Here is a 16,911-nt window from a genome sequence, read left to right as displayed (position 1 = left end):
TTGGTAGTTCTTAGGGGACATGTACTTAGAAGAAACAATAGCAAAATAGGATCAAAATACTATTTTGTTAAGGCCCACCCAAGGGCCTCTCTCCTAAAGCAGTAGTTGGGTGAAAAGTCAAACTGTACTACTTGGTTTAGTCTTGAGTCCTAAACAGGACTCTCTGGCTCCCCCCCCCCCCCGCCCCCCCCCACCACACACACACACACACACGCACACACACACACCTCCCACTGCTCCCAACACTCTATCATGAGATGAGTGCACTCGGTTATACTGGGGGCCTCAGTACTAGCTGGCGATGTGATGGTGCCTAAAGGCCCACCTAGAAGAGGAAGCACGCGAGAGAGCAAGGGTTTGTTTGCAAGGCATAGTAATGCCACCAGCCAGTCAAGTGGTGCCCTTGACTGTGCTGGGCTCTCTCCACCCAGATTAGCACCTTTTCCTTGGGGCAAAGGCGGTGGGCTGGGAGTGGGTCTTATATAGGAAGTGTGTCCCTTCGGAATTATATATCCCCTTAATGTCACCTAAAGAATTATTAGCAGATGAAAGAACTGCAAGTGGTCTTATAAACTTAGGTGTGTCTGTGTGACTTTTATTCCTCAGTGACTACTAAAATGTCTGAACCATAGTAGGTGGTCAGTGAAATGCCTGGATGGATGCACTGATGGATGAATAGGCGAGCACATTTTAAGTGCCGTAATTAATTATTTTGGTCATTGAACTTTTTCTTCCCCTAAGCCCAAACTTAAACAATCAGCAAATACTTGGGAGCATATTTTAGATACAGCTCTGTAGGGGACACAAAACTATATCAGATGTAGATTCTTCCTTCAGTGCATTTACAAGATAAGGGTTCCAGAAATATAACTCACATTAAGCAACAGACATAATTAAATTCAAAATTGCAGACAGAGGTTTATATATAAGGACGTTCATTTTTAGCAAAATTTCAATATTGAAAAGTTGGAACTAAGCTAAATATCAGAAGTGGAGGGTAAATTTGGGTGATGGACTATCACCCAAATATTAAAGATCCTTTCAGATGAAAAAGCTACAGCTGTTGCATACTTCAGACATTTAAGATATTGACTGCCGTTTCCCTGGTTCAGGGTGGTCAGAAATACTAGCCCTCCCCCCAAAGCCTCCCTCTTCCTCATGAAGCCGGCTCACGAAGCGGTGAGGCCTTCCCATGCAGAGATCAGCTGTGGTGGATCTGCCAGAGCCAGTCAGGGCAGGAGCCGGGCCTCCATCATGTGCCTGCTCAGATGCATATTTGGTTTTGCTGATGACATTTCCGAGGGCGGGAAATAGAACATTTACAAGATGTGATATTTTTGCCGTCAGCAAAATCCTAGTGTTGCTGCAGCTGCCTCTGTGGCTTTGGGCCAAGGAGCTCTAGGAAGGAGTCATGGGCTGTTCTGTACACAGGCGGGGGTGGGGAAGACAGGGAAAAGTGGTAGAGTAAGCAGGGATCAGTGATGGGAGGGAATCTGGAGCAAGGCCATTTTTGGTTCCTGCTCTGGTTGAGTATGCAAAAAGGAACCAGTAATAATACAGCCTTTTACACACATACAAGCCGTCAGTCGGCTGACAGGCCTTTTTTCTGGAGATGCACATGTCCTCAGACCCCTGGTAGGTGCCACCTTTCTCCTGCCCTAGAAAGGCTGGGTGAGTCCGTCCCTGACAGGCAGGCTCCCCAGCCTAAATGGCAGCCTCAGGCGACGAGGTCTACCAGCTGGCAGCGTGCCCTGTGTGCCATCGGAAACTTAAGGTGCTTTTAAAGGCATGGTCTCGATTCCAGGACTTGAATCTTACTTGAAGGATTAACAACACTACTTTAACTGGTCATTTAGCCATTTAAAATGTTAGAAATGACCTGAGACTGTTCTGACGTCTAGTACCAGGTCTACGTGTGTTTGTGGCTTCCATGCACAGAGGGTTTGTGCATTTACTCCTTTAGGTTTTCTAACCGGCACGGGAGCCCTGAACTCTGCTCCATTATAGTCAAGTCTGAGTGTCTCCTTTGCTCAAGTGTCTGTAGCTAAATGTTTCAATGAATGGAGGTGAATATATAAATGGCAAATTGGTTTAGTCTCCAACTTGCAGACCTAAAATGTCCTCACAGCATTACTTTGTCTTCTTTTTTTTAATATTTAATTCTGTACCTATAGAAATTATAAAAGTTTAAATTTGTAGGACCCTTCACAACACTCTTTCACACAAAATACTGATAAGACCCTCGGCGCAAAAACACGCCCATGTTGCTACTGTCCTTTCCCAGAGGAGGATACTGAGGCTCAGAGGCGGCGGCTTTGCCCAGCTGCTCCAGGCAGCAGGAGAGGACCGAATTCACGGCTCAGGATCCTGCTCTTCCCCCAAAGGCATAAAATATACAAAAGTGCATGGTGCTCTACAAACTACTGCTCAAATGGGAGCAGTTAGGCCCATCCGTTCATGAATATTTCACAGTATTTGTGGACATCTGACTACACGTTTCTCATCCAGAGAAGTGTTAGAAAATTGGGCAACAAGCCAGACGGAAATCTGTCTGCTGGTGGAAAACAGACCGTTGTCAGGAGCCCAGGGACATAAGAAGTAAAGTGTTATTTCACTTGTTAGCTCAGCTGTTGTGTGGGTATTGAAAAGCTGTAAAAACTCCTTGGTTTTATCTTACCGGTTGCTAAGCAGAAAATGCAAGCTTAGTAAGAATGTTCCTGGGCAGAAGTTTGCTAACCTAGACCCGCATCCTGCAGATACCATGGCTCTGGCTTGGCGTCAGGCCTGTGATTGAGCTCCGTGATAAAGTGTGTGCTTGTGCAGCTATGAAAATGTCATCGTGCTCTCCTGTGATAATACTTTTCCTCTGACTTACATTTTAGTGTTTAAATGGGTGAGAAGAACATTAATTGCTCTCGTTCAGGTCACTTTTGGAAGAACCATCAACAAGTGAGTTGCACAAAATTAATATTTGAATTCATGCCTACTCTTTGCCTTAATCGTCAAATTAGCTGTGGTATAGCAGCCAGTCATCTTTCTCACTGAAGGTATCTTATTTTCTCTCCTTGTTTCTGATACGATTCTGAGATTGGCTAGGAAGGCAGATTGCTGAAGACGCTCTCCCACAGAGTGCATGGTGAGCTCGCTGACGAATGGTTGGGCTAGCTCCGCATTCTGGCCCATGAGGTCAGGAGAGTCTGTAAAGTTCTCTTCTGAGCGTGATGACCAGTTTGAGTGTCTTGGGTACAGTGTTTCTGTGTTACCTGATGGGAGGCAGGTTAAGGTTTAGACTCTAAACCAAAATGAAAGTAGGCTGAGCCTCACACGTGGCCGCTATGTACTTGGAAGGAAATGCAAACCATTCATTTTTTTGAAGTCAGGTAACATTAAAAGGGTAATTCCTCTTGTTACTATCTGAGCATCCATCAGGGGTGTGTGTGTGTGCATTATATAACACTATTATAAGCCATGTGAATATTTTAATATTCCATTATCTATATGCATGAAAGTTTAACTCCATATCTAGTATTCTCCAGGAGACAAACATTATGGCTTTGTTGCACAATAAAAATGTGAGTCGACTGCTAAAAATAAGGGGAAAAATCACATTTTTGTACAGCAACTGTATTTTAAGATGAAAATCAGACTTTTCAAATTGAAAGACTAGTTTTGTTGTCAAACATGTACAAGGTTAATGTGATAGTTTTATCGTATAAATCTTACACGTTTGTGGAAAATAAAAAACGTGTTATCTTTTTATTCATTTGCACATATATTTTCCTTGGTCTTAAACAAAATTTTTCTTCTGTTTATTTCTAAGATTTTTTAATAACTGGTGTTGGTGATTTCTTTAGCTCCTATCATAGGCTTTTGTTTTAATCAGAAAACATGGCCTGTTTAAGTTTCAGTCTGAGTCAAAATTTGATTTTAGTAATGATAGGCGTTGGATAATGACATTTCCAAAATGGCCCTATTGTCCTCAGTACTCAGACCTGCCAATGTGTTTTTATTTTCAGTTTCAGCAAGTTATTCATGCTTTTCTTGCTCCTCTGTAGACAGTGGCTCTGAAATGTCAGTGAGCTCAGTGGGCTGGTGAGGAGGCACCTGTAGGCTGTCCAGGCTCTTCCTCTCAATGGCCTTTTGTCAGGTGGAGGAATATGGAGGCCCTGCCCGCTTGTCCTTTGCTTTTTTGCCTTTAGCTGATGATGTCTCATAGAAATCAGCAGCAGTACCTGCCTTGTACAACTCTAATTCCACATACCAGGATTGCTTCAAAAGCTTCCTGTGGTTTTGGCTGATAGAAAGTCAGACCTAAACTGATAGTAAAGACTTAGGTGATGGCCTTTGGTGAGAGTCACTTACCCCATTTTAAGTTGCAAATTGAAATGTTCTTACTCATTTCTTCATGTAGCACCAAAGGCAGGTGACAGGAAACAAGGCGTCTGCCTTGTTATGTAGATTCTTCTTAGGCTGGTGGGGGCGGCAGGCTCTCTTAAATCACAAGCCCATTAAGTTAATAGAGTTACTTTATTTGGTCTAGATATGCATTGCATTTAAGTTCTAAGCAATGAAAGGTGCAAACAATGAACACTGTGATCCCAGTGGAGGGGAGACTTCGGTAGTGACTGGTTACTGTGTGCAGTCTCAAAACCTTACATTGTCCCTTTAAAAATTGGGTTGGTAAGTCCGATTTTTAAATTTATTACTCATGAATTGAGTTTGAAATTTCAGGTCTTTCTGGCACTAACTTCTAAAATGATTCTTTCCCCCTTTTCAACAAAGAGACTTCCTATTCCCAATGAACAACCACTCTCGGGCTCTCTCAACTACGGTTACTTGTCTCCTGATAGCAGCCCTGTAATTGGTTAGACGTTGACTGGTAACTGATGACACAGGGTTGTGTGGGAGACCTGGTTGCAGATAAAAGCCTTTTATTTATTGCCGTGCCCAATTTTCACTCCCACGGAAACTGGAAATGGCTGGAGAGAGTGCATCTCTCGGGTCCTCCACCTTGTGGTGAGAGGGTGCCCGGTTCTCTCCTGCCTCGCGAGCACGTGCCACGAGTCCCTGGGTCAGGACTCTGCCCGGGACCTGCCACAGACCTCAGGACTCGGGATGCTCAGGCACTTTTAACCGCCTTTCGGCGACTTACGTTTCCAGCCGATAGCACCTCATGGAGAAATCGGTATATTGAGTTCTGAGCACAGTGAGGACAGTTGCAAACTTCAGACAGATCAGTCTCTCAGTGAAAGATACCACAGAAGTCAGCACCAAAGAAAATGCAAGCTCCAGGAATAAGTGGACATTCAGGATTACCCACATAGAAACCAACTCAGAGCCAGAGCTTACAAAGCCATTCCTAGTTTATTCATCAAACATTTAGACCAGGCTGTGTCTTAACCTACTCATTGATAATTGATAAATGCCTTTTGAGAACAGAGTATGAAAACTGTTTAAAATCTCATCCAAGAAATATATTTCTCTTAAAAGACAAATTCGGGACACAGTGAACTGGATTTTCAGCGAGCAGATGCTGGTGTACTACATCACTGTTTTCCGGGATGCTTTTTGGCCAAATGGGAAACTCGCACCACCGACCAAAATCAGAAGCAAAGAACAAAGCCAGGAAACGAAGCAGAGAGCCCAGCAGAAGCTGCTAGAAAACATTCCAGGTGAGGCCACTTCTCACCTGCGGGCACAGAGAGAGAGGGAGCTTTAGCCTAATGAGGGTTCACTCAGCTCTGTCGGGAAACACTATTTGCAGTGAAAAATGATCACACTTTTTAAATCATGTCTTGCCCCTTGCTAAGACATTATACTGAGAATCTTAATAAGAACAATACTGGTTATATAGATAGTTAAACTAGAAGAATGTTTTGGAACATAATAAATACGTTGCTTTAAAAATTCTACTAAAGTACACTGTTTTTGAATGCTTAAGTTTTAATTTGGTAACAATCTACACTAATAAAAGGAAAGATGCAAATTGACCATACCTTCATGCCCACCAGCCAATCAGGAGTGAGTATGCAAATTAACCCAACAAAGATGGCGGGTTAATTTGCATTCCTTACCACCCCACCTCCGGGCCTCTGGGCAGTGTGGGAAGGCTCTGGCTGGAACAAAGGCAGGAAGGCGGCTCCAGGCTGGAGTGAAGGCAGAAAGGCAACTCTAGCCGGAGCGAAGGCAGTGCCGGCAGCCAGGGGGAGGAAGGCCCATTCTTGCATGAATCTTAGTGCATCGGGCCTCTAGCCTATATAAAAGCCTAAGCGACCATTACAGTGGAATGACCAGAACAACTGGTCGCTATGATGCACACTGACCACCAGGGGGCAGATGCTCAACTCAGGAGCTATCCCCTGATGGTCAGTACGCTCCCCCGAGCGCTGCTCAGCCAGAAGCCTGGCTCACAGTTGGCAAGAATAGCAGCGGTGGCGAGAGCCTCTCCTGCCTCCACAGTAGGGCTAAGAAGCAGCGAGCCTAGCAGTAAGGAGCAGCAAACAGGCGGGTGGTGAGGAGCAAGGGGTCCCAGACTACGAGAAGACACAGGCCGGGCTGAGGAGACCTAATTTCGTGCATCGGGCCTCTCATCATTTGTATAAATGTCTTATGTTGAAAAATTCTAAATCTTATTTTCTCTTTAAAGATTTGAAAAAACTGATCATTCATGTTCCTCAGGCCACAGCGCATTTATTTATTTATTTTTAATCCTCACCCAAGGACAGGTTTATTGATTTTTAGGCAGAGGAAGAGAGAGAGAGAGAGAGAGAGAGAGGGAGAGAGAGAAACATCAATGTGAGAGAGAAACATTGATTGGTTGCCTCCCGCATGTACCCCAACCAAGGCCATGAAACAAACCTGCAGCCCAGGTACATGTCCTTGGCCCGGAATCAAACCCACACTCTTCTGTACATGGGCCAGTGCTCTACCACTGAGCCACACCGGCCAGGGCAAAAGTATAGTGTTTTGAACACTTAGTTTTTAATTGGGTAGCACTGTATTAAAATTATAGTGTGTATAAATGCCTCATGTTGAAAAATTCTAAATAATCTTTTCTCTTTAAACATTGAAAAGAACTGATCATTCATGTTCCTCAGGCCATAGGCTTTTTTTCTCTTCTCTTTTTTCTTTTCCCTCCCTCCCTCCCTCCCTCCCTCCCTCCCTCCCTCCCTCCCTCCCTCCCTCCCTCCCTCCCTTCCCTTATTATTTATAATAAGGGATATATTTATTGATTTTAGAGAGGGGAAAAAAGAGAGGGGGAGGGGGACAGGAGAGGAAGAGGGGGGGTATAGAGGGAGACATCAATCGGTTGCCTCTCATACACGCCCCAACCAGGGATTGAACCTGCAATCTAGGTACGTGCTCTGACTGGGAATGGTACTGGCGACCTTTCGGTGTATAGCAAGCATGTCAAACTCAAAGGCTAACGTGGGCCAAATAAACGGGGCATGCAGCCTGCGGGCCGCAAGTTTGACGTACTTGGTGTCCAGGATGACACTCCACACTGTGCCACACTGGCCAAGGCAGTGCCTTCATTTGTTGTGTACATATCATGTAATATCTCCTTCACTGAATAGCTACGCATTGTGCACTTGATCAGTAACAGTGTAGCATCTAAACTTAATTTTTCAGATATGCTTCAGAACCTTGTTGGACAGCAAAATGCCCGTCATGGTATAATAAAAATATTCAATGCGCTGCAAGAAACAAGAGCCAATAAGCATCTGTTATATGTGAGTACTGTAAAGCCCACCAGAGGGCTGTTTCTTTAATTTTACACTCTATTCACACATAAAATCTCTGTATTCTTCATCATTCATATTACTTGTTGCTCTGCCCCCATTTTCTCTGCTTCGTGTGTCTGCCTATTAAATGTGGTGGCACGGAGACAGGAAAACATCCCCCTGGTGGGTGCATTGTTCTCATCCTCGCACTGTCTGCCTTCGTGACCTGTGACACCTGTGATGTGCTGCTTGGTTTTCTTACGTCAACAAGCAAACTGTTTGCCAGGCCTCCGTCGATCACAGGTGGCACCGTAAACATTGCTGATGGGGTGGTGTTGATTAACAGACCACGCAATAACTGGATTCCATCTCCTTGAGAGTAACTTGTTCACTGAGAATAATCCCAGGCCTAAAACTAGACTTTTTCCCAACTGTACATAGATATTTGAGTAAACACTTAGAGAGAAAACACGGTTTCCTCCTCTTTTCTCCTCCTTTCTTGGTTCAGGTGCTGATGGAATTGCTGCTGATTGAACTGTGTCCTGAGCTGAGAGCTCACGGGGACCCGCTGAGAGCTGGCCAGGTTTGAGTCTGCACGAATAAACCACCAGGAAATGTCTGTGATAATAGACATGAACCATTTCCTCTTTTCCACAGAGGGCTTCACTGAGAACAACACTGATTTTTATTTTAGTGACCTCCCTCCAGTTTCATGTGAACTAAGCAGACCTAGGCTGTAGCAGGCAACAGAAAAACCACTTCTGTTAATTATTGGGATTATTTTAATAAGAATATAAATACTTTAAAGTTGAAATATAACTGTTAATGTGATAAGAACCTAGGAAATATAAATATTTATGAAAAGTTGTTTTAAAATGAAGAACTGTGAATATTGTACAGCTAATTTCCTCACTGAGGATTTTGAACATTCCTATATTCATGTGTATTGAAGAACATTGTTGTACTATCCTTTATGTAAAGTTCTTGTGAAAATTTGTCTTTATTTTTACCAAAGATTTCCCATAGTTTGAAGCATTTGAAGCAATAAAATATAAAAACAAAGCATAGAGCTCTGTGATGTTTAAGACACTTATATCTCAAAAAAGAAAAAGAGAGATTGCAACACTTCTGGCACCCTTTTTGTAGAAAACCCTGTGCATGTAAGTACTTCTGCAAGGAAATATGAAGTCTGCTGCCCTTTATCCAGACAAGAATGAATATATGACAAATATGATGATTGCTGTGAGTGAGAAGAGCCTAATTAGTGCTTGAAAGGATGCATTAAGGAGGTGGGATGTGAGCTGAACTGAAGAGGGGCAGGGATGAGGTAGGGAAGAGGAAGAGGAGGGAAGGAAGGGACCTGATTTTTAAAATAAGCAACATTAGTTTAGAATGTTTACAAAGAAGATAGTAAGGCATCTTAAGACATCATTTTCACTGTTCTTGTTTCACAGATGTATACCACTGCAGTCTTCTGCATATGAATTCTACAATTTTTCAGTCAATTTTGCCTTCATTAATGTCACTGATACAAAGAAAGCCTCTTGAGCTCATTTAATTTTTAACCATATTTAGTTATAGTTCTGTATTGATGATTTCATTGGGATTTTTTGCACATTTCATCTTCCTTTGAAATATATCTAGGTTTCTTAAAATGTAGAAAATGAAATACCAAGAAAACTTCTTGCTTTGATTGTCTTAGCAAGAATAGAGCAGTTTTTCACTCATTAAATTAAGATATTTAAGATAAGGAGTTGCAAGAGTCTAAGCAGTTTCTTAAACCCACTTTTTTTAAAGTTTTGTCATAAATCATCCAAGTTAATTATTTATAAGAATCTCTTGAGAATATAAGATGTCCCAGAAGACTCAATGCAGTCTTAGCTTTAATAACTTCTGAAGCTTAAGTGCTACACAAATTAAAATAAACACACACATTATTTGAAAGTTCCTTTAAATTTCTTTATTATATATTTTTGTGAGTTTTAAATTAAAACATTTAAATAAGTTAAAATGACAAAGTTATTCAAAATTCATATATAAAATTTTCTAAGTGGTAGCATTTATACTTCTGAAGTTATTAAAACTAAGGCTGCACTAAGTCTTTTGGGACACTGTTTGAAGACAATTGTTTTGTGGAATGGTTTTCAGTATTTGGTGTGGTTGGTGTAGGCCAGTCCAGAGGCTAAGAGCTGGGTTTCTGAGGACTCATCCAGCAATCTGAGCTTATAGCTGCGTTTCAAATTGCAAAATTATGAAATACAAATTCAAGAACGAAAGTAACATGCAATCAGGAAAAAAACACCAAGATAATGTAACTTGAGATGCAGAAAATAACCAGATGTAGCTATTATAAAAATACATACATTTGAAGGTATTAGGACACATGATCTTTGTTGAAATGCACTATGGTCTAAATTCTTTGGCGAATAAGTAAAGAGTGAAGTTCATCTGCTAATGCAGGATCCAGACGACAAGCCTTAAAATAAAAGACAAAGAGTCACTTATTTAAATACATTTTGAATTACTGGGCCTTTCTTCCTTAACAATTTTTGGTTTGTTTTTAAGAATAGTAAAATACAATGAATTTCAAGGGAGGGTTTTTTTTTTTTATTGATTTCAGAGAGGAAGAGAGAGGGAGAGAGAGATAGAAACATCCATAATGAGAGAGAATCATTGATCGGCTGCCTCGGGCACATTCCCTACTGGGGACCAAGAGCCTGCAACCCAGGCATGTGCCCTTGACTGGAATTGAACCCGGAATCCTTCAGTCCACAGGCCTATGCTCTAGCCACTGAGACAAACCGGCTAGGGCTCAAGGGAGTTTCTTAATTAAGATACACATCTGTTCTGATTTCTTAATTAGGGAAGTTCAAAGTAGCGTATGTTAAAAAGAAAAAGAAAAAAAATCATACTAAAAGTACCCATACTCTTATCATCTGAAAAAGAGAAAATTTTCTGTGTGAAGAATAAAGGAAATTTATGTTCTGATAATAACAGCATTTCTATGATATGCATTCTTACAATTAAGTAATATGGAAAGCATGAACCTTTAGCCTCAAAATGGTTACCTCATTATATGAACAGCAGCATCTATAAATTATTTTAAAGAATATAGTCTATTATGACTAAAGTAAATACTGATACATAATAGTGCATAATTTCATAGGATGTGACGAACTGAGATGTGACGTCAGAGGTGATCTCATCCTGACCTCACTCCATGCAGAAACCGTCCCTTCAGGACCCATGACAGCTGGTCACTAGATACGTGCTTGGTTGCTTCTAGTGGCAAGAAGCAACCACTTTATAGGAAAAACTGTTATCATTTCCTGAACAGTCATATGAGAAGGTTGTTCTTTATATTAAGCTAAAATTCGCGCGCCAACCCCCCTCCACAACCCCCCCCTCCCCCCGCACCCCGGTGCTGCAGTCGTCGAAGGTCTCAGGAGAAGGTACAGTGCTGGTTTCACAGAAGCCCTGAGGTGGAGGAGGCGGCAGGCCTGGTTTCCTGACTGTAGCCCTGTCCCTGCACCGTCTGAGGCCGTAGCTTTTCCCTCGGTGCTCTGCAGGGGCTAGCACTCTGCCCCCACCCCGTCCCTTTTCTACAGGACAGCCCTTCAGTCAGGAGGACCACGCTCAGGACCCCTCCGTCCTTTCCCCTGAATGGAAGTCTCTCTGGTCATGCTTCATATGACAGGATTCCCGACCCTCTCTGGCTTCCGACACCTGCACTTTCTCCATGTTCAAGTATCTCCCATAAAACACAACGGCCACAATTGAGTAACAGGGACATTCTCTCCCACCACGTGGAAATCGTTCGAGGGTTGCAAGCTGTTTGGACCCAGCGTTGTCTCAGCTTATATTTATTTAGAAAAGATACTAAGGACAGCACGCACTCTGAAATTGACTTGGTTTGGAAATCGGTATAATACATCGAACATTCAGATTTTTGAAAAGCCAACTATTATTCACACTAACAGAATGATGTAGTGATAAATAGCTCAAAGGTTGGTTGTATTTGTGTATTGTATTTCTACATAATTCAGGGTTCGCAAACATGCCTGCCAGGATTCCCAAAACACTGGCATCCTGAGGCGCTTCAGTACATACAGTGCCCCACTTCCGGGGACTGAGATTGAGTTGCTCTGAAATGAGGCCTGGGCTTTGGAATTTTTGAAAGATCCCTAGTGATTTCAAAACACAGACAAGTGAACATCCATCGGTTACCTCCTGTATGCACCCCAATTGGGGCTTGAACCCACAACTTAGGTATGTGTCTTGACCGGGAATCAAATGCAAAACCTTTTGGTGTACAGGATGATGCTCAAACCAAATGAGCCTCGCCAGCCAGGGCTGTCTTTTCTTTATATGAAAAAATACAGTTACTCTTTATTACCACCCCCCTCACCCACCCCTCCCCTCTTTTAACAGCTGTTAGATTTTCAGACCTGAAATCCGTTGGAATTTGACTAAATCACATGGATTAAAACATGAAAGGCTTATTTTAACTGATTGCTGCAGACGCATGAATATTCCTCCTCACCTCAGTGTGGAAGATGTCATGTATACAAAACTTTCTTGAAAAACAACATTTCATTAAGGTACTAGAACGAGGATACAGGCTCACCCTTTTTTCTGGGTGAAAGAGAAGGCATGAATATTCTGGCTTTGAGGTCTTAGTGCTGGCCTGAAAGCATCAGAGTGAGAGAGAATAATACAGGACTTCTAATCATGCTGAGAATCTGACAGGATCATCTAACAATCATGTCAAACTCGTGGCCAGTGGGCTATATGCCTCATTTACTTAAATAAGGCATGCGGCCCGCCAACCGTGAGTTTGACATGCTTGGCTGCATGTCTGACAGCCTCTCCGTAGACATAGATGATCTCTATAATAACTAAGGAGGAAAGAACACTAATCCATAAAAGCAGCCTCGGAGTCATTTATGCCTGTTCTTGGGCTCACTTACCTTAGAATAATACTGTTTAGCGGTTGCTTCATCCTTTGTGGTCCCCAAGCCAAGCTGTAGGCACCGGGCGTGGTAGAAGGCGGCCATGGCCATGCCTCTGCTGATGAACTCCGGGAGGCAGTCCGTGACCTGGGCGATCGTCGGGATGTCTTGCTCCTCGTCGTAGTCGGCGACCCTGTTAGGACATAAATTGTGAAATAACGAGGATGTCAGCTATGGTTTACATTTTCACAAGCAACATGTCCACAGGTTGTCCTTGTGTCTAAAATGATTTCCCCATTTCTACCTGTTGAACAAAGTTGTTGTGCAGTGAAAGGGAAACAACATAGTTAATACCGGGAAGAGTGATTGCTTTACAGCTTCCCTGTGATGATTCTCCTTGGGCTCAATAACCTAGAAAATGACTAGAACCGAAAAGAAAGGTTGTTTCCTTATAATATTAATATTTTAAACTTAACATAACTGTAGATTTCAACAATGGGGAAAAAAAGTACTTTCTATTTCTTTGGATCATGTATTTAAGCATGGACCTTAAATTTGGACTTTACTCACATAAGACCAGAAAGCACATTAAAAAAAACTTGCACATCTATCTTTGGTTAAAAATGGTCAATAAAAATAATTCATTCTGGCCCTAGCTGGTTTGGCTCAGTGGATAGAGCGACGGCCTGTGGACTGAGAGCCCCAGGTTCGATTCCAGTCAAGGGCACATGCCTGGGTTGCAGGCTCAATCCCTGGCCCTGGTCGGGGGGTGTTGGGGGGTGGGAGGTGCGGAAGACAACCAATCAATGTGTCTCTCACATGGCTGTTTCTGTCTCTCTCCCTCCCTTCCATTCTCCCTAAAAATCAATGGGAATATATCCTTGGGTGAGGATTAACAACAACAAAATGTAGCCCTAGCCGGTTTGGCTCCGTGGATAGAGCGCCAATCTGTGGACTAAAGGGTCTGGGTTCGATTTTGGTCACAGACACATGCCCAAGATGCGGGTTTAATCCCCAGTAGGGGGCGTGCAGGAGGCAGCTGATCAATGATTCTCTCTCATCATTGATGTTTCTATCTCTCCCTCTCTGAAATCAATAAAAAGATATTTAAAAAATATAAGGGGACCGCCTGCTTGTGCTGCTATTAAAAAAAAAAATTCATTCTGTGTAACCCAGACACAGATATGGAGAATTGTGTGAAAATGAGATCTAATCACGTTAACCCTAATGGTATGGAGAATAGGAATGTAGACAATAATGTGAAGTTTCAAAGATTTTAAGAACTTTGTAAAATCTTCATTTTAATCAAATGGGCACTTGGGGATTTGGGACATTGGTGATCACACCTTTACGTGACCTGCTGTCTGGAAGCCAAGATGGTGGGAGGCGAGGGTAGAAGCAGCAGATTCATCCCCCATTGTCGTGGCTGCCTCCCGGGGGGCTGGGAGGGAAGGAGCCCTGGGCTCCATAGAGGCATTATTGGAGGGAAATGCATCAACATGGACCTGTGCCACTCCAGGGGACAGCCACAGCTGTTTTTCCTGGTGTGTAGCTTTTGTACATGCTGGGTAAGTAAATGTAGGAAAATACATGGGCTCACAGAAAAGAAAGTTCCATGTTTTATGGAAATTTCCAAATATTTTATCAGATGTATGTGTTGGGAGTCTTTTAACCATTATTCTTATTTTACAGCCCTAATCAAGCTATATTGCAATTACGTATTTAGAGAACCCGTGGCTAAGGATGCAGGAAGAAATGAATATTTAATATACATTTCTACTGTGCCAAGCCATGTTAAGTACTTTATATGCAATCTTTTTACAATCCTGCAGAAGTATGTTTTTCTTATAAATAAAGCAATTGATGCCCCCCAAAAGTTAAGAAACTTGCTGAACTCACTCAGCTGGTGTACAGAGCTAATACCACTGAAATCCTGAAAACCAATGGCACAGAATTGTACTAACCATGCCGAAACCGGTTTGGCTCAGTGGATAGAGCGTCGGCCTGCGGACTGAAAGGTCCCAGGTTCGATTCCGGTCGAGGGCATGTACCTGGGTTGTGGGCACATCCCCAGTAGGAGATGTGCAGGAGGCAGCTGATCGATGTTTCTCTCCCATCGATGTTTCTAACTATCTCTCTCCCTTCCTCTCTGTAAAAAATCAATAAAATATATTTTAAAAAATGATATTAAAAAGATTGTCCTATCCAATATGGGGCTACTTAATTAAAATCCAATGAAATTACAAGTTCAGACCTCAGTTGCACTAGCCACATTTCCAGCCCTCAACAGCCATCATTTACAATATTGCAGCGAGTCCTGCAAACACACCTGGCACAGAACATGCAGCCGGTGTTTCTGCCAACACCTTCACCCAGCTTGTTTACCTTTTGGAAAAGGCGACGCACTTTGTAAAGAACTTCATGTTGTAGTAATACTCCACGAGGTTCCCTTGGGCGTAGACATTTCCACGCTCCGCGGCTTCCCGCAAGCAGTACAGGGCGGCCTCCGTGTCCTGTTGGATGCCATGTCCGTAGAAGTACATGAGCCCCAGGGCACCCTGGGACTCCAGGTTCCCGTTGCCGCATGCTTCTGAATGCCAATAAAATGCCTTTACAAAAGCAGTTTCGTCTTGTTACTCACAAGGTGAAATTACAAGGGAATACCAGAAAGAAAAAAGTCTCTAATGATAAGATAGTACTGTTAATTCATCTCTAGGAAATAGTTCTAGCCCCTTGAAGGTATTTCAGGCTAGCATCAATTTCACGCCTTAGAGAGAGAGTGTGTGTAAGGTGAGCCCGCCTGACGACAGTGCACGTGAGCTCAGCTGTCTCGGGTTTCAGGATTTTCAGATTTTCCACCGGAAGGATCCAGAAGGTGGGAAACTGGAATGGTGTCTGCAGGGTTTTGAGACAAACCTGCTACTAGGCACAGTGGGGAGGGACAGCTGTTGACGCTCAGGAAGTCAGACCTCAGGTGGATCGCCGAGATGGGGCTTTCAAGGTCAAAGGCAACCAAGGGTAAAGGCTGCATGGGGGCCAGAAACATCTGATCAATACTCAGCTACGTGGATGTGAATTAGTTCAAAAACTAATTGGCTGCTCAGTTGTCCAAGGAGGGTCTTAGGTTGTTTTGTGCCTCTTACAAGTTTGTCCATAAAGCCTCTTACAAGTAGGACTCAGCCCTACATTTCCTTTCCCTATAAGGTTTTTTGGAAAGTATTTCAGTCATGGTGATGAGAGAAATTATAATTCTGTAAAAATCTTAAATGGATTTAATTTTCAATTAGTTCTTAGTATATTTTACTTACTAGTATCATTGTTCCTCAAATCAAATATCATTTATTCACACTAAAAGGATCTGGGCTTTATTTCAGGACTCTGGAAGCTCTCATGGAGTAAGTTTGTCTGTGTAGCGTTTATAGCATACCAATTCTCTCACATCCGGGGTCCCCATTGTTAGAGGCAGGAAAGGTGGCACTCATAGATGAGTAAAGGATGGAATGAGCTTTGAGATCTTAAAGTTTACATTCTTTACATTTTAAAGAAATGTCAGAGAGATTCAAAACCATATTCCTTATCTCCCTCTTTTAAAAGAAAAATAGTGAGACAATCTAAATAGAATTCTAGCTAACATTAAAACAGATCAGCATTACCTTTTCTAGCTCTTTGGGTTCCTTCGTTGAATAATACAACCCTAGCGTACTTTGAGCCTTCACACTGGCTTTTGGATTCCCATTGTCCGCAGCAAAGAGCCAAAGTCTGGAAGGGAAAGACAAGGCAAGTGGTTATTTGTCTCAGAGCATATGATTAAGACCAGCACTCATTCTCAGGTAAGTACCTCTCAGCGTCCTCAATTGATCGGTTAATGCCTTTTCCTTCGTAATAAGCTCTTCCAAGGTTGTAAGCAGCTGCAAATTGTAAGTGTCTTACTTTGGGACATGGAGAATCAACTATTTTCTTCATATATTCCACTCCTTTTTCCTTCCACAAAGGAAAAGAACAAACAAAAAACCCCAGATTTTAGTTTTACCCAAACTAAATTCTTTCTCCCAATAATGTTGTAAAGCATTCACCCTCTGACATGATATAATTCCTGACTCTGTGCCCACGCGGTGTGTTGTCCTGGGTGTGCAGGGCTAGAAATAAGGAAAGAAGTAAAGGCCATCGCCTGGAAAGGCATCCTGGGAGCTCTGGGATGTAAGGCAGTTCCCTCACTTCACAGCTTCCAGACTTGC

At 42.7% G+C, this 16,911-nt stretch overlaps 2 protein-coding genes across 10 annotated transcripts in view; one reads left to right on the top strand and one right to left on the bottom strand.

Moving 5' to 3' along the window:
* The window catches only part of SNX25 (sorting nexin 25), a 97,090-nt gene extending 88,304 nt beyond the window's left edge, over nt 1–8,786 (top strand). Inside the window, exons 16-19 of one of the 2 annotated variants that reach the window (XM_059685662.1) lie at nt 2,883–2,949; nt 5,491–5,672; nt 7,633–7,733; nt 8,233–8,786. In XM_059685662.1, coding sequence (XP_059541645.1) covers nt 2,883–2,949; nt 5,491–5,672; nt 7,633–7,733; nt 8,233–8,313 — 431 coding nt within the window. In that variant the 3' untranslated portion in view covers nt 8,314–8,786. Of the gene's footprint in view, nt 1–2,882; nt 2,950–5,490; nt 5,673–7,632; nt 7,734–8,232 lie in introns of those variants that run through there. The other variant, XM_059685663.1, reaches the window with a different exon arrangement.
* The window catches only part of LRP2BP (LRP2 binding protein), a 28,057-nt gene continuing 14,605 nt past the window's right edge, over nt 3,460–16,911 (bottom strand). For 6 of the 8 annotated variants that reach the window (XM_059685677.1, XM_059685674.1, XM_059685679.1 and 3 more), the window contains 6 exons: nt 16,515–16,657; nt 16,330–16,435; nt 15,062–15,285; nt 12,695–12,869; nt 10,088–10,200; nt 3,460–5,689 (listed from right to left, as the gene is read on the bottom strand). In XM_059685677.1, the coding sequence (XP_059541660.1) occupies nt 10,135–10,200; nt 12,695–12,869; nt 15,062–15,285; nt 16,330–16,435; nt 16,515–16,657 (714 nt within the window). In that variant the 3' untranslated portion in view covers nt 3,460–5,689; nt 10,088–10,134. The remainder of the gene's footprint in view (nt 5,690–10,087; nt 10,201–12,694; nt 12,870–15,061; nt 15,286–16,329; nt 16,436–16,514; nt 16,658–16,911) is intronic. The other 2 variants (XM_059685675.1, XM_059685682.1) reach the window with 2 other exon arrangements.

Source organism: Myotis daubentonii, chromosome 2 (assembly GCF_963259705.1).
Source record: "Myotis daubentonii chromosome 2, mMyoDau2.1, whole genome shotgun sequence".
Taxonomy (NCBI): Eukaryota; Metazoa; Chordata; class Mammalia; order Chiroptera; family Vespertilionidae; genus Myotis; species Myotis daubentonii.
This window is presented reverse-complemented; position numbering and strand designations above follow the sequence as displayed.